The 25,040-nt window shown below is 35.6% G+C and overlaps 1 protein-coding gene across 4 annotated transcripts in view; it reads right to left on the bottom strand.

The window, feature by feature from the left end:
* The window catches only part of PSD3 (pleckstrin and Sec7 domain containing 3), a 580,732-nt gene that overhangs the window by 10,224 nt on the left and 545,468 nt on the right, over positions 1-25,040 (bottom strand). For all 4 annotated transcript variants that reach the window (XM_031950819.1, XM_031950820.1, XM_031950822.1 and 1 more), the window contains one exon: positions 15,581-15,724. In XM_031950819.1, coding sequence (XP_031806679.1) covers positions 15,581-15,724 — 144 coding nt within the window. The remainder of the gene's footprint in view (positions 1-15,580; positions 15,725-25,040) is intronic.

The following is a 25,040-nucleotide window of genomic DNA, read 5'->3' as shown; positions in this document are numbered from 1 at the left end:
CTTTCCCATTCAGAAAACAACAGCAGCTCTCTGAATAAACTGTACATTTAATTTTGAATTTATGTCTGTGGCTATCTAGCAAATTTCATGGAAGAAATATTCTCCTCTCCCAATCTCAGTAGAGATGGTTTCAGTAGCAATTTTAATACTAGCTCTTGGTCCGTAGCCTTACCAAAATGGGCTGCCTGAAAAGTCCCTACTTCCCCTATCAAATCCGGATGAAGATGACTATGGCAGGTACAAAAGAAATTACAGAAGCAGAACAGAGTGGCCCACTATCCTTAGAAATAATAAGGTTTATTCTGCTGGTACAGGTGTTTAACATCTGCTGCTCTCAGAATAGTCAGCAAAGAAGATGATTCTAAGCTATTAATAGAGAGGAACCAAGGATAAGGGAGAGAGGCTGAACTGTGTGGTCAGTTAAAATATGTAATTGATAGAAAGTTATACTAAACTTAAAAAGAAATCCATGGCAACTGATCCTGGAGTCAGGAGGACCTGAGTTTAAATCTCACTACATACATTTACTAGCTATGTGACTATGGACAAACCATTTAAATCTACCTGCCTCCAATAAATAAATAAATAAAAATCCATGAGCCCAGATTAATTGGTTAAGGAAGGCCATCAGGTCAGCAAAAAAAAAAAAAAAGGAAGCTTGGCAAGACAATGTGGTTATGAAAATCTAGGGAGGAAAGAAAATCTAAGAAGAAGGGTGAAGGTGGCAACAGTACTAAACGCCATAGGGATAGAAATCAAGAAGAACAAAACTGAGAAAAGCCCACCAAACCTAGCAATGAAGAGATCAGGAGGAATCAGAGCGTTGTTTCAGTTATAATCATGCAGCATGTTACTAATGCCTTTCTCTCACAAAGATACTTTGTTTACTCATGATATAAGTGTGAATAATTATTATAGGAAAAAATGTAAGTGTGATTTAAGAAGGCAAAACTGGGAAGAACAACTAGAACTAAATAAATATGCATAGAAAAAATAAGGGCTAATGGATAGATTTTCAAGATATTTTAAAGAGGGAAAGATTTCCAATAATTACAATTATTAACCAAACAAGTATTCTAGAATAAAATCTTCATAAGAACAGTTTATACATGTCTCAATAACCTCCTTCACAAAATACTGAAAAGAACAAACAGGTATTTTTACAGGAGATTTTCTTTTATGGCAGACCAAATCTCGGGCTCCCATTTTTCTGAGAAATATTGAGTACAAAATGATTTGACTGAGCTTGTACAAGTACTTTCTTAAAGTCTTTCTTTCAACGAGTACTTGTCAATGTTGGTGTTAAGATCATCCAAGGTTTCTTTATAGATGCTACCACTGTTTTGTTCAATTCTTTAATTATCAAGATTGAGAATTGCAAGAAATGTTTCACACTGTTGTGGAGGACATCCTGAACAAATTCCAAAAGAAAAAGAATTCCCTATAGATAGTGAGGTAGAGAGGACTATCAGATCATAAATTTAGAGTCTGAAGGTGCTTCAGAAGACAGCTCGTTCAATATTTACATTTATCAGATGAGAAAACTAAATGAAGTTAATGTGACTTACTTGCCCAAGGTCACACAGGTAGTGTCAGAGATCAGTTTTTTAGTCTTGATCCTATAACTCTAGAGTAAGAATTCTTAACTTTGGGATCTTTCAACATTTTTCAAATGTTTCTTTTTTAATTGCGTTTTAATATAAATGGTTTCCTTTGTAATCTTATGTACTTTATTTTATGCATTTCAAAATTTTCTGAGAAAGGGTCTACAGATTTTAGACTCCCAAAGGGAACTATGACACACACAAAAAAGGCTAAGAACCTTTGGTCTAAAATCAATATTCTTTCCATAGTACAATGCTGTTTCCTCTTTTTCTTTTTTATCTTTCTTTTCCTAAAAGTTATTTGCAGATGACATCATGCTGATTGCATCAGGCATGGGAACACCAAAGTGTCTCCAAAATGAGATCTACAGCTAGTAAAGAATAATCATCCCCAAAATCCACATAGGACAAAAACGAATAAAGAATGAATCCCATGCAAACTAAGAGAGCTGCCACTGAATGGGTTAATTAGATCAATCATAAATGTCTGTTCTTAGAATTGAGTGAATGAAAAGTAAAATAATAAGAGACAGTAGAATTTAAGGTTTTTTTTACATTATAAATTATTTGAGTTTTGTCTTTATTGTCTAGTACACTGCCTTGTTGTTATTGTTTAGTCATTTTCAATTGGGTCTGATGCCTCATGACTCCATTTTCTTAGCAAGATACTGGTATGATTTGCCATTTTCTTCTCTGGATCATTTTACAGATGAAGAAATGGAAGCAAATACATCACACAGCTAGCAAGGGTCTGAGGCTAAATTTGAACTCAAAAAGATGAGTCTAACTCCAGATCCTGAACTCATCTACTGTACCACCTAGATGTCCCATACACCTAAATTAATGCTTATTGAATTGACTTGGATTGTGCAGACTGCATTTTATTTCATAAACTGAACTGGGTTTTCAGCAATTATCCAGCACAAAAGCCTCTATCTGTAACTCCAATTTGTTCTCGGCACACTTCTATAGGACTGTGAATCAGAAAATGCCATGATTTTTTCCAAAGGACAAATATCATAAAAAAGATATCACTTATACAAATGAGCAGAAAAGAAGATGGGTGGGTCATATAGAATTTTAGTGATATCTGGGAGGCACTAAAAGATGTCAGTAAACCTCTAGTGTATTTGGTAGATCTTCTACACAGAATCTGTGGAAAGGCATGAAAAATTATCACAGAGAATGAGATTATTGATGGATGATGAAATCCCACAGTGATGAGATCAAGGATGCCCCAAAGTATGGTGCTCAAATTGGTAATAAAGAACCACAGATTCAGGACCAAGACTAAGTCCTGCTGATTCCCAGCTTCGCCACATACAGGGTAGGAATTCAGCAGTTCCATAGGCTCTCCACTCCTATCCCTTTCCTATTAGTCATTTATGGTTCCTAAAATGCCATCGTTAGAGATTTAATGCTTTAGTCCTGAAAGATTTTTGGTCTTTGGGAATACCTCTGAAAGACAGAATATCCATTTAAAGTTAACAGCTTTATCAGTGAAAAACAAAGTCAAATTGGCATTGGTTGATAAGTTTTCTGAGAGTTCTGTAGAAATAGGACATAGAACAGTTTCTGAGGGATAGAACAGTACAAATAGGGTAGGGAGAATGGTACAAATATGGAAATTAGAAGGACACCAAAGACATGCCACTTTTATTTCAAAACATTGCCCAAAGTCAGCCTTAAATATAGAGATGCCCAATGAGAACCTTAGGCACTTAAGATCTGAGTCATAATGATGAACAACAGGTAAACACTACATCATGGACTTCAGGCAAAAACTTATGGCAAAATCAATTTCTACTCTTAAAATGAATTCTGCTTTAAGAGCAGTTACAGCAAAGAACCATTGTGGTGTTTTTATTCTCTCCTCTTTTCAGATATATTTTCATTTTGAAAGCAGGTTCCAATGTAAAACCACTGAATAATTTTGGTAAAGATACATATTGCTATGTAGAATTCCAGTGCCTGAGTTCACAAAAACATCTCTATTTCTCATGTCAGATATAGTAAATGACTTGCCAAAATCCATGTTCCTGACATACAGCTTGGCTTTTTGAAAATAGGCAAAAAGGAGCTAATATGCTTAAGAAAATAGATGAGGCAGTCCAGATAGAATGTTGACACACCATTCTGTAGTTGGTTATGTGATATAAAATTCTACACTTGAATTTTTTTGTATTTAAATTTATGTTTTTATTTATATAGCAATCTATAGGTTCATTCAAGTCATTAATGAAAATGTTAAATAACACAGAACCACAGATTAGTCTCTGTGTTACTCTATTAAAGACTTTCCTACAAGTACCATTAATGAAATTGTTCAGTATTCATAGAGTTCCAATTTTACTTAAATCTCCTATCTTGTAGCTTATATCTTACCATTTTGTCAACAGGGGAAAAATGAGAGATATCATCAAATGCCTTGTTGAAATCTAGATAAGCTATATAGCATTTTCCCAATCTATCATTCTATTAACCTTATCAAAAATTAGATTACTTTGACATGACCTTACTGGCTAATAGTGATCACTCTTTTCCTAGCTAAAAGCTCTCAAACAACCTCTTAATAATACATTCTAGATTTCCACCCTACCCAATAATTGAAGTCCAACAGCTTACAATTTAATGAATCTACCCATTTCCTTTTTAAATAAAATAGTAACTTTGATCATCTTTATTACTCAGCTATCATTTTTTTTTTCATTCTCTACAGTTCTTCAAAGGTTATTAATACTATTTCAGCACACTGATCAAGGCTCTTTTAACTTCACTGTCTTCCCTTTTCTTTTTTTTTTTAATTTAAATATTTTTAATAGCTTTTTATTTACGAGTTATATGCATGGGTAATTTTACAGCATTGACAATTCCCAAACCTTTTGTTCCAATTTCCCCTCCTTCCCCCCCACCCCCTCCTCTCCTAGATGGCTGGATGACCAATACATGTTAAATATATTAAAGTACAAGTTAAATACAAAATAAGTATACATGTCCAAATCATTATTTTGCTGTACAAAAAGAATCAGACTCTGAAATATTGTACAATTAGCCTTTGAAGGAAAAAAAAATGCAGTCAGGCAAAAATATAGGGATTGGGAATTCAATGTAATGGTTCTTAGCCATCTCCCAGAGTTTTGTCACTGAGTATAGCTGGTTCAGTTCATTACTGCTCCATTGGAACTGATTTGGTTCATCTCATTGCTGAAGCTGGCCAGATCCATCAGAATTGATCATCATATAGTATTTCTACACTTGAATTTAAAAGCAAACAAATATAAATATAAGATGGGAGAGAAACAGTCTGAAAACGTCCATATTATGTAAAGTAAAGGTTTTAGTAGAATCAAACTCAACAGGGAAATAATTGATCATTCAAAAAGCTAAGGTAATGTCCAAATAAGGGACCTCTATAGCCAGGAATTTTAAGTCTATGATAGATTTCGGGGGGAGGGGGAGAGAAGGTCAGTGAATTTGAATGAAAAAAAAAAAGTATCGCTTTATTCTTACTAACAGCTAAATGAAATGTAGTATTCTTTATATATTTAAAAAATATCATTCTGAGATGGCTTTCTCTGGCTGGCAAAGGAATCTATACTACACACAAAAATTAAGAACCCTTGCTTTTGTTCTTTTGAGTGCCACATTTTAGTGCCACCTGAAGAACTAGAGAGCTTCCTGAAAAAAAAAACAAATAGGATGGTGAGAGTATTGAAGACTAAGTATTACAAGGATCATTTAAAGGATGTTTAGTCTAAAGGAGAAAAAAACAGGGGTATGTGATGTGGGAAAAATATTGGACTTTTTTTGCCTCAGAGGAAGAACAGAGGCAGAAGTGATTGAGAGATCTCAGATGCATGACCATCAAAATTATACAAAAGTGGAATGGATTCCCCTGAATGTCCTTAAGCCCAGTTTGTTATGGTCTTCTGTTAGGAATGCTATAATAGAAATTCCTGCTTAAGATAGGGATGAAACTGGATTGTTTATGAGGTCCTTTCTCTCTAAGAGTCTGAATTAGTGAAGATAATAATTTAACGTTGACAGTTACAAAGCCTGATCAAAGGAATCCCACATAACAAGTCAGGAGTTAATTTCTTTCTCATATTAGTGAGATTTAACTTGTGCATCCATTTCAGATATCACTGATTTCAAAGCCATAGGTGTCAGATGGGGAAAAGTTGCTTCCCCCAGAAAATTAGGGACAGAACTGCGATTTGAACTCAGGTCTCATGACTCTCACAATATCTTGCCTCCTTATTTCACTTACATTTTTATAGGTCCTTTGTAGAGAAACAGTGCCATAACACAAATGATAAGAGTTTACAGTATGTGGCAAGTTGGTCAGTAGGGATTTTTTTGAGTAGGAAGAAACTTTAGTGACCTTCCAGTCATAGTATAAAAGTGGCTGCCTACTCTGACTACACAAAGGGCCAGCCTTACTTATTTCATTCAGAACTGGTAGAAGAAATGTTGTCGCTAGGTTCCCTTTTCCTTCAGATGCATAGGTATTTATCTGCAGATTACAATTCGGTTTCTTAAATCCTTTTTTTCTTTATGTGATACCAAATGCAATGTAAGAAATCCTATCGATTTTCAACTGGGAGTTAAATTCTGAAAGCAGGGCTGGCCTACGGCCTCCTTGGCCTTTCTCAGAATTATAGCATTCAGCATCTCCTTTAGACCTACACACACAATTACTTTTGTAATGGGCTTTGTAAAAAAGAGAGGGCGTTGGGCTGCAGGGTTGGATATATGACTTTCTCTAGGATGCTTATTACTAACTTTTCATAGAGTAAACAACATTTTCCCTGTCCCTATATTTCTATTAGGAAATACATAAGTAATTCATATTTTTTTTTCTCAAAACTTCTAAGATAAAGGTAATGATAGCAAAGTTCTAGCGATCTCTAAACCTCATGGAATTTGGTATGGTGCTGAGATTAACGTCACATAGCTCCATTTAAAGATGTGATCACTTATGACCATTACATAAATGGAAATTTATTTACATTATATCACATCTGCATACATGTTGTATCTCCCCAGTATTAGGCAAGTTCTTTGAGGGCTGAGAATATTACATTTTTTTATGTAATAGCTTTAGTGCTTTAAATGTAAGTAAGTGCTTTTAAAATATTGTTGAAATGGACACAAGATGGTATAAAATAAGAAATTCGGTTATTCCATGGCACAAGAATGGCCACAAAAAACCCCAGAGAATTTGCTATAAACAAACAAACAAAAATGTATAGACAATTCAGCCACCTGGTATTTGTAAATTGGTTATTTTATTGTGTTTAGGGTAATCAACAGTATTTATTGTTAGCTAACAGCTTCCACTCCAAGCCACAGGACAGCAGGTGCCTTCCAGCTGTACAGACTATTTCAGATGACATGCACATCTTCCTCACAGCAAAGATTCCCTAGAGCACCCAAACTGTCTCGGCTTCTTCTTCAACATCCCTCTCAGACCTGCCCACCCAAAGAAGTCAGAGCCTCCATCCGTGTAGTAAGAATAGGAAACACTGCCATGACATCCCCATGCCCAGGAAAGCCTAGAGAGAACGAGCTCCTTGCACACAACCTACGGAAAACTCTTCCATTCTGAGCCGTTGTATCACCTTTCTCATTTTCACATGTAAAATACCCATGGCTCAAGTCATTTTTATACAGCTTAAAAGGCAGGTGGTTCTATCGCCTAGAAGAGATGAGGTGATTGCCTTTTTAATCATGGTTTTTTGGACTTGAACCACTCCCCAGGCCCTCCCCTCAAGCCTCCCAAACCACCAATATATTCTGTGACCTCCCTAATGGTGCTGCTGCTGATAAAGGAGCCGGGTGTATCTCCATGGGTCTTCCTCTGTAATGTAGTTAATTCTTTGGTATTAACAAGTTTCAATTATATCAATATCTATGTTTTTCACCTCTCCTCAAATCGTCACCATATTTCTTAATGGTTACAATAGTGTCTGTAACCAAGATTCTGTGGCACTTTTTGAAGGTTTTCTCACTATTTTTTATATGGCAATCAATATATGTTTTATAGAATAATAAGATTTTAGAGCTCAAGGGGACACTAGCAATCATCTGATCTAATCCCTTCCTTTTTACAGACAAAGATAGAGAATTTGAGAGAGGAATAGTGCTATGGTGCTAGGTCACCAAACTTGTGGCTGGGCCAGAATTAGAACAAAATTCTTTCTACCATATCGCTCTATCTCAGGGACAGCTAGGTAGTGCAGTAGACAGGCTGCTGGGTCCAGAGTCAGGAAGCCTCATCTTCTTGAGGTCAAATCCAGTCTCAGACACTTATTAGCTGTGTGACTTTGGGCAAGCCACTTAACCCTGTTTCTCTCAAGTACAATAACCTAGAAGAGGAAATGGCAAACCATTTCAATATCTTTGCCAATTAAATGGGGTAACAAAGGTTTGGATGTGTTTGGACACAAAAATTACTGAATGATACCTTTTCTCTGTCAGATGGGAATAATTTTACAACTGGGGGAACCAGAAGTACACTTGAAGAAGATAGCTTTCAAACTAAGTTTTAAAAGGAGTTATGGGTTCTAAGAGGCAGGGAGGAGAGGAAGACAGAGTGTCTTCTAGGCATAGACTTTCACAATGTAATGCCTCATATAAAGAATTAATAAGCAGAGCAATTTCGCTACAGCAGATGAAGGGAAGTAAAATGTGATCAGCTTGGCAATGCAGGCAAGAGCCAGATTGCAAAGGGCTTTAAATACCAGATAAAAAAACTTGTCTTTTCCTAGAGGCAATGGGGAACCACAGAAGATTCTTGAGCAAGGAGTGACAATATCAGACATATAACTTGGCAGTCATATGGAGAATGGTTTAGAGAAAGGAAAGACTATATAGAGAGACCCAGCAAAAAGCCACTGCAATAGTTCAGGCAAGAAGTGAAGAAGAATCGAATTGGGATGGTCATAGCATGAATAAAGAAGGATCTTTAAGTAAATTATTAGTTTTCACTAATTTCCTTTCAGTCATACAAATTCCCAATCTCGAATTATCACTGACTCTTCCCTTTGGCCCATCCCTCATAATCAGTCACGCTAATAGCACTGTAGGGTGAATTAGGTGATTTCTGATGTCCCCTTCTGTTTTCAGTCCTACAAATGCTATTATTACAAATGTTGGTGAGCACTAATTGAGTACCTATTTTTTTTTTTTAATAAAAGAGGGTGAGGCTATTACCAGATCTTATTTTCTTACATCACATACATAGGTAGCCATCTCAATTTTTTAAGGCAAAATTGACACTGTGACAGACCATAAGAGTTCTCTCTGCTGGATTTGTCAAACAGCCCTGTTAGAGTAAGAATACTGCTTTGCATGAAACTGTTCCATTTTTTAAAAAAACCTAGACAAAAAGACATTTTCTTTGCTTTCTCTTCTGACAGTATTCACAGTCAGGTCTAGAAGGCATAGCGAGTATAGTGAATTTTTATGAAGATTTACCTTTGAATTTCTTCCAGTGCTCTGCATAATGCCTTGCACATTTTTGTAATTACACATTATGCAGTTGTGTAATACAATTGTTGAAAGAACAACTGATGACAATTACTGACTGGATGAATGAATGAATAAAGCTGGTATTTATTTCATGATGCTGAATGCTGGCTCTGTCCCCTATGAAATGAGTGTGATCTCAGGCAAATTTCAGCTTATGTATATACAATTCCTGCAAACTGCAAAATATTCTAGAGATGGGAGCTATTATATATTATTATTGTAATTTTAAGAATTTTATGGCAGGATGACCACTGAGGTTATTATTAACAATTCATTATTATACTAAAATGATAGTTTTTCTTCTTTACCTGGGGATAAAAAAAATTACAAGCATTTCTGAAGGGGGGAAAAAAAACCCCATAAATCTCTACATTCATTCACTCACTATTCCTGGAACTGAAAACTGGTACAATTCTTTTAAAGAAACCTGGCAAGAAGCAGCAAAATTTACAAAAGATACTCCTTCCTTTTGATTCATTAATTCTACCTTGGGAATGCATCTTGAAAATGTCATCAAAAACAGATAAAAAAGAGCTATTGATTTAAAGATTTTCATAGCAGCATTTTATATAATTGTAACTCCCTTCTCCCCCCCCCAAAAAAGTACTTAACATGTAATAAACTACTACAGCACAATTTAAGACCTCATAAATATGAGGATGACATCCCCCCAAAAAATCTGAGAATGGTTCAAAATGAAATAAAGAACAGACAGAACAACAATCTAACCTAATTATAACCATAATGAAAGAAAAGTGAACACAAATGGGTAGATAAAAAATTTCTATTGTGAGCTGACAGTTTTCATAACTGAAAAACTATGTGCTGAAGTTAATAGTTCAAATGCTACTAAGTAAATTTAGATATTTGCATTAATAATAGTTTTTAATAAAGCATTTAATTTTTTTAAAAAAGTAAAGTATTATCTAAAGGAGTGTTTTTCCCCCCGTTTTTTTTAACCTGTCATTTATTTGAAAGATTAAAAAAAGTTTTTTTTTAATCTGGGATTTTCTCTCCCTTTCATCCCTTCTCTGCTCACTGTGAAGGCAAGAAATGTAATATTAATTATAAATATGAAATCATGAAAGCATATTTCCATGTTAGCCAGATCACAGTAAGAAAATAAAATGAAAAAGATTAAGCTTTAATTTGCATTCAGACTCCATCAGTTCTTTCTTTAGAAATACGTGACATTTTTTATCATGAGTCTTTCAGAGTTTTCTTGGATCATGGTTTTACTAAGAAAAGCCAAATCATTTGCAGGAAGTCATTATAACATTGCTGTTAATGTGTACAATGTTTTCTTGGTTCTGTTCACTTTACTTTTCATTGGCTCATTCATATAAGTTTTCCCACTTTCTTTTTCATCCTCCTCCTCATTTTTTTGCATTTTTCTCATTTTCATTTCTTATAGCACAAAAAATTGCCTAATAATCATATACCACAACTTGTTTAGTCATTAAAAGGCATGCCCTCAGTTTCCAATTCTTTGCCACCACAAAAACAGCCATCAAAAGTTTTATACATATAGGTCTTTTTCCTTTTCCTTTGATCTTTTTAGGATACAGACCTAGTAGTGGTATTGTTGGGTCAAAAGGTATGCACATTATTGATCTCCAGAATAGTTGGATTAGTTCACAACTCTGCCAAAAGTACACACCAATTTTCCCACATCCTCTCTTTGTCATTTTCCTTTTCTGTCATATTAGTCAATCTAACATATGAAATGGCACCTCAGAATTATTTTAATTTGCATTTCCCTTATGTTTTAGAGTATTTTTATATAACTATAGATAAGCTCTGATTTCTTCTAAAAACTGCCTATTCATATTCTTTGACCATTTATCAATTGGAAAATGACTCATTATTATAAATTTGACTCAGTTCTCTATATATTTGGAGAAATGAGGCCTTTATTAGAGAAACTTGTAATTCCTCCTCCCCTGTTTCTTGCTTTCTTTTTCACCTTGGTTGCATTGGTTTTGTTTGTGCAAAACCCTTTTAATTTGAAATAATCAAAATTATTCTTATTATTTCTCATGAAGCTCTCTTATTTGGTCATAATTTTTCCTCTTATCCATAAATCTGACAGGAGAAATATTCCTTGCTCCCCTAATTTGCTTATTATAGATATCTTTTATGTCTAAAATATGTACCCATTTTGACCTTATTCCAGTATAGGGTGTAAGATGTTGGTCTATATTTAATTTCTTCCAAATTGCCTTCCACTTTTTATTTTGCTGAGGCAATTGGCTATTAACTGACTTGCCACAGCCAGGGAGTTTTTAAGTGCCTGAGTCCACTTTTTTTTTTTTTTTTTTAAATCAATTTTTGTCAAATAGTGATTGCTTGTCTCAAAAATCTGGATCTTTTGGTTTATCAAACACTAGATTACTATGATCATCAAACACTAAATTACTACAATCATTTACTGCTCTGTATGGTATACCTAATCTATGCCACTAATTCACCCATCTATTTCTTAGCCAGTACCAAATTCGTTTGATTATTACTTCTTTGTAATAAAATTTGAAATCTAATATGCTAGGCCACCTTCTTTCACCTTTTTCCCCCCATTGATTCTCTTGGAATTCTAGAGGAATTTTATTTTTTTCCCCAGCTCTATAAAACAATTTTTAAGTACTTTTGTTGTTTAAAAGTAGCATTATTAATATTTTTAAAATAAATTTTAAAATAAAATAAATAAAATAAAATTTAAAAATAAAATAAAATAAATTTTAAAATAAAAAACTATAAAGAATTACAGATTGGAAGATTTAAAGCAATTATTATCTGTGATTTGCCATAACTCTAGCTCAGGTAATGTATTCCTTATCTCTAGGATTTAATTTCTGCAAACGTAAAATAAACAGATGGGCCTTGATATATAAAAAATCCTTTCCAAGTATTTAGGCTTCTTTCTGTGCACTAGGGCTATGGAGTGGAGACAAAAGACCATCCTGTCCTGGACCTATTGTGCATTTGGGAGCTCCTCTTGACTTACTGTCTGTTCTGCTATCACTGTAGCCTCTGCACTTACATAAAGTGGCCTAAGAAGTCTTTTTTATTAGGTCTGCCAGGCCTTGAAACAGAAATAAGCACAATCTTTTGCACACAACCTGTTTCTCTTGGTATCTTGAACACCATAACGGTATTCTACAATGTTGATTCTGGTAGGGAAACTGTCCACTTGTGCATTTCTCTGTTTCAGGGGCATGGCAGCCTACTTACTATAAAGCCACTCAGGAAAGGATGCTTGTAAAGTACAGCATCTCATTCTTCTTAGAGGGCCCCCCTAGCTCAAATTAAAATTGCTAATGGGTGAGTCAGGTAGAAGGGAATCAGCCTGGCATCTTAAATGGCAACAGAGGAGAACTTCAGTGAAATTATCTGTTATAGAAACAGCTTACATTCATATAGCACAGTGTATTTCACATTCCCAACAAGTTTTATCTGCATTCATTCATCTCATCTCATCCACCTGGCAGCTCTATGAAGTAGTTACTGTTAAGTACATATGGTGAAGAAGGAATTAGTTTCATTTTTTTACCCCAAAGAGAAGAAACGTCAGGGCACCAAAAGGAAAGGGGTAGAAAGGCAGTTTTAATAACAATAATGTTGAGGAAGTTAGCTCACATTTGCATACTGAATACTTGAACATTCAGAATACACACAATAATTTATATGTTATCTCATTTGATGTTATTCATTCAGACTTAAGGAAAAACTTCCCAACAAAAATGGGATAGGGCTATAAGGGAAAATCATCAGTCTACTCTCACTGTTTACTTTCACTGGTTCCAATATGACCCCTCTTGGTGCAATTTTATCAGGTCTAGCCTTGCCAAAGAACAAAAAGAGTAGCTAAATGCAAAAGGCCAGAAAGATGTTTCATTTTAACAAAGGAGAAAGCTGAACTGAATGAAGCCAGCTTTCACTTATTGCAAATAATAACAAATCCCCAGAAGTAGTTGAACTGAAACTATTAGAAGTTATAAATATAAAATAAGGTTAAGTGGCTCCAACACAATGAAAATCCTCACTATATATCAACTAACTTGGTCATTTCAGGGGACTCATTGTTCACACTAATAGGAACCTAGCAATGATTGGCCTTTGCTTTGATCTTACTGATTCTCCGGGAAAATTTGGACTTAACCTTAGATCTCTGAACGTCAAATTCAATGCTTTTTTTCCCCATTACACCATATTGCTTCCTCCAGGAATGTCAATACAGATTAGCAGTAAAATTCACATTATAGAACTCCATATCCCAATTAGCCTTCTAGAAACATACCACCAGGGAAAAGTGGGAAACACCCCTGCAAATTCTTTGCAGAACATGGGGTAAGAAAATGCAAGTGAGTAGAAAGGTATTTTGTTTGGAATCAGGAGTCTAGTTGGAATCTTGACTCAACTATTACCATCTTTGTAGCCTTAAGCAGGATGTTCCATTTTTTAGGTCTTAATTTCCTCATCTACATCTAAGGGAGTTGAACTCCTGCTTCTTTTTGTTTCTAAAATCCTCTATGATCCTGAGAGTTTAGTTTGTAATTATATTAACATCATAGATCTATTACAATATCTTGAGGAGTTTGATTGCAATTAATAGAAGATATTCAAATATAACAATAAAAATTATAAGGACTGACAAGATAAAAAATTTAAGAAGGTTTTAGAAAAAATAACAGGATTTAAGTGAAGTCAATTTCTAGGAGCTAAAATACTGAACCCTTTTGCATTTCCATTCCTGAGAATCAGTATTAACTAACAATTGTTCTTTGGGTAGTCTCAGTCATTTATGGCAACCTGGGGAAAAACTGTGATCCATTTGAATCAAAAGCTGAAGGTGAACTGAGTGCTGGGAAGTGTTGCAAAAGTTAATTAACATGTGTGAAATCAAGTGGAGTGGCCAAAAGCCCCTTTGGAAGTGTGAAGAACTGTGACTGCTTTTAGTGAACTCCTCTTCTCCTAGGGCAAGCAAGAGAACTGCCGAACTTTGGGGATTTTCATTCTTTCACAAATCCCAGACTTTGCCAAAAGAATGAACCAATGAATGGTCAAGGGCACTGTGTGATGACAAGGGCGTTCCTGAATATCTGGAGGGTAAAGATAGACCTTTTTCTGTCTTGATACATAATTACCTGAAGACAGAATGGAAATGCTAGTTGACAAAGCTGTCCGAGGGAACTACTGCATTAGTCCTTCTGTCACATATCACCAGTGAATGACTTTTCAAACTGGAAAGGAATGATTCAAGTTCAGAGAGCATCAAGAAAATGATCAATGTGGTAAGGGACTGACCACATCGGTATGGGACATAGAGAGAAGCAAAGACAAATTCAAAATTGACTAAATGCCTGGAATCAGATTCAGTAAGAGAAGAGGTCTCTGGTGGAGTATCCCAGAGACTGATGCTTGGTCCTGTGCCATTTCTACCATGCTATCAATGACTCCGATAAAGGTTATCAACAACATGATTACCCAATCTGATATAAAGATGGCTAAAACAATGGATGAGGGAGTTAGGATCCAGAACGTGATATTTAATAGGAATAAACTTAAAGCTTAATGAGTAGCAGGATACATAGAAGACAGAAATGACTTTGCAGTCAGAAGCTAGATTTCAATTCCTATTCTAAATAAGGATTGGCTATGTGACCCTGAGTAAATAACAATATCCTTAAGAATACCGATTGGAAAATATTTGCTCATTTGTATGGGTAGTAGTTTCCTTTACCTTTTACAGAATGAAGAAATAGGCTCAGGGAAGTTTGACCAAGGTAGTGAACATTATAGATAGGATTTCACCCCAGCCCTTTTAATTCTAAAGCTACTATTTTTTTTTCACGTACCACAATCGTTTTTCTCTAGAGTCACAAAAATTCTAAAAACTTTGCAACACTGATATTTTGCAATTCTGAGCCCTAGAAATCTTGTACTCATCTCTGACACCTCCTAAGATTGATTTTCCTAGGGAAGAGATATAAGAACTCTATCCCTCACCTTCCCATCACTCAGACAAGTAGTTTATAAATAGTTTCCAGGTAAGGGATGCTTCCTGACACCTGGTCTGTGTTTTGAATCAAATATTAAAAACCCCAGCATGTCAAGAATTGAGCTATATGGAGTTGACCAATTACTTGCTGGGGAAACTAGAGTCAAGTGCGGATTCTGACTTTCATCATGGCAACCTGCTTTTTTCTTCTGAAGCTATATATTTTGTAATAAACATTTTATGTATATGTAGTATCTGCTTATGAATATATAGCACAATGAAAATATAGTTCCCTAAACCGATAAACTCCATGGAGAAAAAGAGAGGGATGGAAAAAGGAAGAGAGACAGAAAAAAAGAGGAAGAAAGGGAGAGGGAAGAGGACAAGGAAGGGACAGATAGACAGTTTAGTCTCTTGGACAGGTGCAATGATCCAGCCATACCTCAAATTCCAGGTAGTGGTCTTTCAGTTTGTACTCATCAATTTCCTTAGCTTTGACTTTCTTGTCAGGTGGGTAAGAACGATGCTCAGCCAATTCTGTGGAAATCTGCTTGAGCTTGGTTTCATGTGACTTTAATTGTTCATCCTGCAGAAAAAATATCCAGCATTTTAGTATTCACAAAGAAAAAAAAAAGAATTCAATAAAGAAAACAAGAGACTGAAATTGTATCTGATAGATTTTTTGGTTCAAATTGGCCATTGAAAAATGGCTTTAGTTCACTCCAAATTACTCACAGTCCAATACACCTTTACTTGCTATTCTCCTCCTCTGGGCCAAGCTTGGCAGGCCACCTTTCCCAAGTGGGTACCAAGTCACCTTTCTCTAAAGAGGAAGTTTTTCCTTCACAAGTCAGGGAGTGACCCATTGCTGCTCTCTGGCCTGCATCAGCATTTTCTGGAACCTCACTTTACAGATGAACAAAATAAGCAGTTAATTACCCTGTCCAAAGCCAGAGAGGGCCACCTCCTAATCCTAAACCCACAAAAGTGATTTTTTTTTTTCACATTACCATTTTATTTTTTATGCCAACACCTTACGTGCTTCCAGGATTGTATTGCTTTCTGTGACTATTATTAATTACATGTCAAGAAGGCAGGGGAAAAAAAAATTCAGAAAAGGCCAGGAAAGGGGACAGGAGAAGAACAAGGATTTATTAAGAAATCATATTAAGTGTAGGGCTTCACAAATTTAAAAAAAATTTAAGAAGCAAACACATTCAGAAAGACCAGGACTTGTACTTCAGTAAATTCCTCAATAAAACACATGATTTAATTTTACTTAGAGGTGGCTGGTAGGTAATATTGGATCCTGGATTCAAATTCTACCTGTTACACATCTATTAGTTTGGTAATCCTGAGCAAAACATTTAATTTCTAAGTGCCTCAAGAAATTCAGTAGGTGTCATCTAGTAAGTCCTAGATGGGATCAAATAGGTGGAGAGAATTTCCTTCCTAGGAGTTCCTTAAGCTGACAAAGCACAGCGTCTTAAATTTTCTGAAAAGTATAATCTTCTATGTAACCAACAAAGTCCAGCAACAAGAAATAGAAAAAGAAATTTCATTTAAAATAACTGTAGATAGTGTAAAAATTTGGGCATCTATCTGCCAAACCAAAGCCAGGTACTATGTGAACACAATTGCAAAATACTCACATAAATAAGGTCAGATCTAAACAATTGGAAGAATATCAAGTGCTCATGGCTAGGCCAAGCTAATAAAATAAAAAGGTCAATTCTACCTAAATTAATCTATTTATTCAGTACCATACCAATAAAATTGCTATGAAATTACAGAACAAGAAAAAATAGTAACAAAATTCATCTGGAAGAACAAAAGGTCAAGAATTTCAAAGGAATTAGTGGGAAAAAATGCTAATTAAGGTGGCCTAGCTATACCATATCTAAAACTGTATTATAAAGCAGCAGTCATCAACATCATTTGATACTGGCTAAAAAACAGAGTAGTGGATCGGCAGAATAGGTTAGGTTCACAAGGCACATAGTCAATGACTATAGTGACCTACTGTTTGATAAACCCAAAGACTCCAGCTTCTGGAACAAGGAATTAATATTTGACAGAAAACTGGAAATCAATATGGCAGAAATTAGGCGCTGACCAATACCTAACACCCTATATACCAAGTTAAGTTTGAAATGGGTTCATGATTTAGACATAAAAGGTGATACTAGAAGCAAATTAGGAGAACAAGTCTAACTTTCTCAGATCTGTGGAAGAGGCATTTTTAGCCAAAGAAGAACTAGAGAACACCATGAAATCCAAAGTGGGAATCCTGATTATGTACAAACAAAAGCAATGAAGCCAAGATTAGAAGAGAAGCAGAAAAATGGAAATAAATTTTCACATCCAAGGGTTCTGATATTTCATTTCCAAAATGTATATAGAGAATTGACTCAAATTTATAAAAAACAAGTCATTCCCCAATTGATAAATGGTTAAAGGATATGGAAAATTTTCAGATGATGAAATTAAAGCTATTTCTAGTCAAATTAAAAAAATGCTTTAAATTACTATTGATTAGAGAAATGCAAATTAAGAGAACTTTGAAGTACCATTTCACATCTTTCAGATTGGCTAAGGTGACAGGAAAAGATAATGTTGGAGGGGATGTGGGAAAACTTGGACTACTAAAACATTGCTGGTGCGGAATTGTGAATGGATTCAATCATTCTGGAGAACAATTTGAAATTATGCCCAAAAAGCAATCAAACTGTACATATCCTTTGACCCACCAATGTTTCTCCTGGGTTTATATCCCAAAGAGATCTTAAAGGAGGGAAAGAGACCCACATGTTCAAAATTGTTTGTGGCAGCCCTGTTTGTAGTGGCCAAAAACTGAAAACTGAGTGGATGCCCATCAGTTGGAGAATGGCTGAATAAGTTACGATATATGAATGAAATAGAACATTATTTCTCTATAAGAAATGAAGAGCAGGCTGATTTCAGAAAAGCCTGGAAAGATTTAAATGAACTGATGCTAAATGCAGTGAGCAGAACCAAGAGAACACTGTATACAGCAATACGAAGATTTTATGGGATAGACTGTGATGGACTTGGCTCTTTTCAAAAATGAGGTGATTCAAGGCAATTCCATTAGACTTTTAATGAAAAGAGACATCCAGATCCAGAGAGAACTATGGAGACTGCATGTGGATCATAGCACATTATTTTTTGTTGTTGTTGTTATTCATTTGCCTGTTGCTTTCTTCTCATTTCTCCCTTTTTGATCTGATTTTTCCTGTGCAGCATGATAAATGTGAAAATATGTTTAGAAGAATTACCCTTGTTTAACTTAATATTGGATTATTTACCGTTAGGAGAGGGAGAAGGTGGGTAGGGAGGGGAGAAACATTTAGAACACAGGATTTTACCAGGATGAATGTTGAAAACTATCTTTGTATGTGTATTTGGAAAAAAAAAAAAAAAACACTATTTGAATCCCAGACCTTCTAAATCTCAGTGTACTACTTAAAATGCTGAGATCTTTTATAAAGAATTACAGAATCTTAAAAACTAATGGGGAGAGGGGCAGCTAAGTAGGGCAGAGGAAAAATAGAGTGCTAAACCTGGAGTTAGAAAGATCTGAGTCCAAATCCAGACTCATATACTAGCTGTAAAATTTTGAGCAAATCGCTAATTTTCTTTGTCTTGTAAAATTGTGTATTGTAATTGTAAAATGGTGATAGTAATTGTGCCTACCTCAAGAGGTCTGCTGTGAGACCAAATGTGATAAGTGTAAAATGCTTAGTACAGCATCTTGCTCTATAAAAGTTATTATTACTACTGTCATTATTAGTAAAAAAAAAAACCAAAACTCCAGAGGTCAGACTCCAATCCAGGTCTAAACATTCCTGTCCATTTCTGTCTTATCTAACTTCTGTCTCCAGTGTTCAGAAAATCACTAACTCCAGAGGGAGGCCATTCTACTCCTGGAGAGTTCCACTTCTGATCAAGATTCTCCTTTTTATAAAATGAAATCTCTCCCTCTGCAATTTCAATTCAATATACTTAATTCTGTCCTATAGATATAAATAATCCTCTCTATGCCTTGGGAGAGGAAATGAAGAATTATGTACAGGCAAGATACATCCAGTGTAAATGTGAGGTGGCCTCAGAGAAAAGGTACTAAAAAATGTGGGAAGGGACCCAAAGAGGCCTCTTCTAGGAAGTGAGATTGGAACTGAAGGAGGTCAGGGAAATCTGGAAGCAGATCTGAGCAAAGAGAATATTCCAAGTACGGGGGTCGTTAAGGATAATGTCCAAAGTAGGGAGATGGAGATGTATGTGTGGGAAATATGTCTAGCAAGAAGGTAGGTGTTGATATATAGTAAACTATGTAGAGGAAATGGAATAATTTCCAATAATTAAAATGCAGGAAAGGGACCAGGTTATGAAGAATGCTTCAGGATTTTATATTGGATTCTAGAGGTAATAGGGAGTCACTGGAGGTCACTGAGCAATGAAGTGACCTAGTCAGATATAAAGTTTAGAAAAATTATTTTGGCAACTGAGTGGAGCAAGGACTTTAAGAGGATGGGAGACATGGAGACCAAATTGCAAAAGATCAGTGGTGAGGTGATGAGGGTCTTCCCCCAAGAAGACTTCTATGTGACTGGGGAAAAGAGGATGAATACAAAACATGTATTTAAAATGCATTTAAAAACATTATTCAAAGAAAACTGAGGCTCCCGATTACCAAAGGGATGACACAAAAATAGCTAAGGATTCTGTTTTAGGGTCCCTTCCATTTATAAGGCAGTTTGAGATTGTAAAAATTTTTTCAAAGCTTATAGGTATTGGAAGGTGTATGCTGTAGCAGTGGATCTCAAACTTTTGTCCTTAGTATCATCATACTATTAAAGATTACTGAGGATATGTACAAATTTTTTATGTTGGTTATTTGTATAGATATTTAGCATATTAGAAATAAAAACTAATGTTGAATTTGTAGGCCCTTCCTCTCAAAGGGTTTCAGACATGTCCCAGGACTCCTTGGAGTCCTTTGAGAATCACTGAGCTATAGGATAGCTCAGGGGAAGGAAAATGAAAAAGGGTAGAACAGGAGAACTAGCAGAGGAAAGAAAAGCTGGCCAAGGTCTTCACTGAAGACCTTTAATTTATAGAGATTAAGAGAGAAAAAAAAGAAGGGAGAAAAAGGTTCAGGCAGAAAGAAGAAACAGAAAAGAAAGAGATGAGAGGAAAAAGGAAGAATGCCATAAAGAGACCAGGGATTGCTCACCAGCCCACGGAGACATTTTAAATACTCTAATAAAAAATAATGATGAAAAGCCACCAGATTCATAGTCAGTGGGAGTGGGTAGTGTACAGAACGGTGCCCCTGGAAGTCAGCTGCATCTCCTCCTTTAAAGACAAAACATGATGTGGTACAGAATGAATCAGCAGGTTAGCACAACCTACAGATGTTATAAACAAATATAAAGATGTAGGAGGAGGGAGGTAAGGGGGGGAAGGAGAGAAACTGAGAGACAAAGAAACAGAGATGGAGAAAGAGACATCTCACACAATTAGTTTAAGGGAAAAGAAAATAAAGAACAAATGAAAACATTATTTTCCATGAGTTTTGTTTTTTGGAGGGGAATTGGGGGAAAACAATTTTTTAAAAGTTACAATTGGTGGATACTCAAGCTGATAGAAAAATATAATCATTCTTCTTTCAATTCCATTTAGTTGGACAGTATAGCAGGAGATGAAGACAGAATAAAAAAAAGCAGCTAAGGCTATCTTTATCTTTAGGATCCTGTTAAGCACACATCTGGAGTTAGAAAAGACCTTAAAGACCACCTAGTTCAACTCCCTCATTTTTACATATATGCAAAGTGGGGCCTGGGGCAGTTAAGTGATTTACTAAGGATCACATAGGTTACAAATATCAAAGGTGGGATTTAAATTCAGATCCAGCATTCCTTGCCCTGATGTGACTTTGATAGCTGCAGATATAGCACATCAAAAGATTACGTCTAAAGTCACCTGCAAAGATGAAGATTTTTTACTGCATCAAAAGTTCAACTTGACTTCTATAACTGGATCCAGACGGCCAGCCCCACTTGTACTTCTCACTATTCCCTAATACCTGTCACACTATGTTCTAACTCCTCCAGTTCTTGACTCAAATTCTCTGCCCTCTATGAGCACTCTAGCTCTCATCCCTCTTTGCTGTTAAGACTGGACAACAGTATTTGATGTGCAATTAATTCTTCCTGATTATCCCACCTGCTCTCAATTCACATCCTCCAGATATATTCCTGAATCTTCTTCTCTTTTATGAAACAATTCAAGCACTATTTTCTGCATGAATGTTTTTCCTAATTCCCCTCATTTTCTAAGGCCATCTCTCCCAAGCAACTTGTATTTAACTCCTTAGTATATACTGACTTTCTGTTTTTGCTGTGTATATTTATATGTGTACTTGCTGTCTGCCCTGTAAGTTCTTAGGGAGCAGGGACTGCTTCACTGTTTGAATTTAACATCTCAGTCACACAGATTCCTAGCATCAAAGGCAGGACTTGAACCCAGATCCAAACTCCCTAATAATAATTCAAATCCATAAACTCCCTAACTCTGGCCAAACTCCAGAACTCCCTAATATGACTTTGGTATCTGTTGTATCTTAACCCATGTCACTAAACTCAGTGCCAGAAACATAGGAGCCACTTAAAAAAGTTATTGACTGAGTGACTGATCAGTTAGCTGGGTTCATATTGTTTTTCCTAATCTCCTTGAGGATGGTGATCTGGACTTCTGTTTCTTCTGCACATACTCCTCTACTCTGCCATGGCCTAGGCAAAAAACAGGTACCCAATAAATCCTTGTTAAATGAACATGAAAAAGGGCAGTGAGGTGACACAATGAGAGTGCCAGGCCTGGGGTAGGAAAGTTCTGAGTTCAAATCCAGCTCCAGCCAGTTATTAGCTGGGAGCCTCTGGGCAAGTCAATAGACCCTGTTTGCCTCAGTTTCCTCATCTGTAAAATGAGCTGAAAAGGGAAAAGACAAACCATTCCAGGACCTTTGTCAAGGAAAATCCCAAATGGAGTCAAGAAGAGTTAGAGATGACTAAAACAAGTGAACAACAACAACAAAATAACACAAATGGTATGAAGACAAAAGGGCAAAATTTTATGCATGGTCAATTTATAAGTTCCTGCCCCCCCGCCTTGTGCTATTTAAAGTCAAGATATAATATTGAAGGTCATGAAAAATTTTGTAACAGCATTTAAGCACCATGAGATAGGGATACATACACACACACAAATGTGCACATGCATATGTATTTACATATTGAGAACAGTGCCTTATGCACAGGTACTTAATGTGTGATGTATAAAAATAATTTCAAAGGCATAATAATAACACAACATTAACATAATATCACATGATATAATTATATAACATAATTATATGATTATAATATATAATAATAAAATATAATAATAATTTAGAAAACAAACCCTAGATCCCTGCTGGAAACACAACAGACCCAACCTGCACCTATTTTTCAAGAGAACATGAGGGGCTGTTATTGCTAAAAGTACCACTAGAATGGTTTTGGCACACAGTAAGATCTTAATAAATGCTTGCTTGATTATTTCCTTTGTAGTACTGCAGTATATAGCTTAAGGATGAGAATCCTGCAAAACTCTGCTTTAATACTATCAAAGAGGATTAGCTGAGACTTCCTTCATCTTATCCCTGCTCCCCATTACTTTTCTCTGAAAACAGCATAAAGAAAAATTCTATCACACTATTGACAGCAACATTCTCTCCACAAGGCAGTGTTATTCTTTTGAGAGGTAATGAGATCGCTTCTCTATGCACACATCTACAATGCATACAGGCACTAACATATAGTACAAGTTATTCATTTGTATAGCCCAAATCCCTGGGGAAATGGTTTTAAAAAAGCTATCAAAAAGAGTTACATATGGAGATCAAATTCAGAACACAATGGGACAGTCTATGGAAACTCAAACCATAACAAATTTACAAACCTTTAAGTCCAGAAGTATTTTCCCTCCAAACAATCCTAGAGATAAGCAAGATAAATTTTGCTGTCCCTATTTTGCAGGTGAGGAAACTTAGTATCTGAAAAGCCAAGAATCTTTCTTAAGGTCATATGGCTAGGAAGTGTCAGAACCAGGATCCCATCTCAGGTTTTCTGATTATAAGACTCATTAGTACTCTTGCTATAACCCCATACAAGAGATGAATGCTTGAAAACTCAAGTAGAAAATATTGCTAATACTCCAAAATAAATTTTCTTCCTCTTAGAAGAAAAATGTGCTCTGGCAACATTTTCATGGAAAAACAGCCTAAAGAGGGTGAATCCTCCTACACGGCAAAATTGTTCAGGAAGAAATATTACATTCTGAACTGAGTGGCACTGATGATCATATTTAATAATTAAGGCTAATATGTTTTGGATAGAAGACAAAAATAAATTAAAGCCAGGAAATGACAGAGCAGATGAATACTTGTTTTGAGAAGTATACTTTTAAAAAACTGAACATTTAATTTTTCCTTAATTATAATTTGATTTTTTAGTAGGGCAATTAATGATTCTGTACTTTCATACCATAAATTATAATGAAGAGTACACTCATGTGTTTGGCATTTAGAAATGCTTGAGTCAGGGATGGGAGTGTCAAATGATCCAGATTTGCAGAATTGGGTTGGGAGGTCAGGCTGAAAGGAAATGAAATAGAGGCTGATGTAATCATGAGCACACCTGGAAGACTACTAAAGGAGCAATGAGTAAGTTTGTGCAGTAATTTCAAGATTACCCACAAATAGCTCAATTTTTAGGTCACCTTAATCACTGAATTACCTCAGTCAAAATGACCTTGCCCAGCCCTCCCTCCCTTAAATCCAATTTATTCACATCACCTCCCTGATGGCTTGGTCCTTGCCCAGAACGAAAGCAAACAACTACCCACAAATAACTGATAGAACATTCTTCAAACTTTTGGCTATAGTGAACCTGTCTCTTTTCTTTTCCCCCATTTAGCTCTTGGTAATTATGATGTCACTGTAATCTTGTATCAGTCTTTAAGGTAAACATCTAAAGGACCATCTCTTTTCTGCAAATGTGGATAAAATGCCAAAATGAAGGTCACCTTGGTCTGATTCAATTTTCTGGGAATATGATTGAAGGATCTGTTTTCTTCCTTTCTATAGAAATCAAAGAAAGTGACAAAATCCTGTAATGCATGAGACTCAATGCTGCTGGGTTTTTTTTTTTTTTTTTAATAATCCTTTTTTAAGACCTTTCCTTTGATAGATTGCTTACATTAAGTTATGACTGATTAACATCTGTTCTTCCCAATAATAGTGACAAGGGGTCTCAATTGCATCAGGAAGGAAACATTATAAAAGATATATAAGATCTCGAAATGATGATAAAATATGTTATCTAGGAAAACTGTGGAGTATTCCTCAAGGAAATATAGGAGAAAACAGCCCTCCTTATAGACAGATAAAAGCATCAATTTCAGTTCTTTGCTTCCTCCCTCCCTTCCTCTCTTCCTTCCTTCCTTCCTGCCCTGGGCTGGGGTAAAGAGGTGGAATGATGAGGGGCATGTGGAGGATGACAAGATTGCTGAAGTAACCCAGGTTAGAAATTGAAGAGTTCAAAACTTCTATGCCAAATGGTAGTAAGGATTAGTCCATGATTAACCACAACACCTCTAGCCTGGATGAGACAGGGAAAATGAGTATTAAAAAAGAACAAAAACAAAGTAATAACTACTCTATCTAGCCAGCCAATATAGCTTCTTCGATTATGCTTTTCTGGTCTGTGTTCTCTATGTTAAATAAAGGGTTTCCCAAAAGTCTTAATGCAATTTTAAGCTTTTAGGGATATCCTGTA

The sequence above is a fragment of the Sarcophilus harrisii genome, chromosome 2, assembly GCF_902635505.1.
Source record: "Sarcophilus harrisii chromosome 2, mSarHar1.11, whole genome shotgun sequence".
Lineage (NCBI taxonomy): Eukaryota > Metazoa > Chordata > Mammalia > Dasyuromorphia > Dasyuridae > Sarcophilus > Sarcophilus harrisii.
This window is presented reverse-complemented; position numbering and strand designations above follow the sequence as displayed.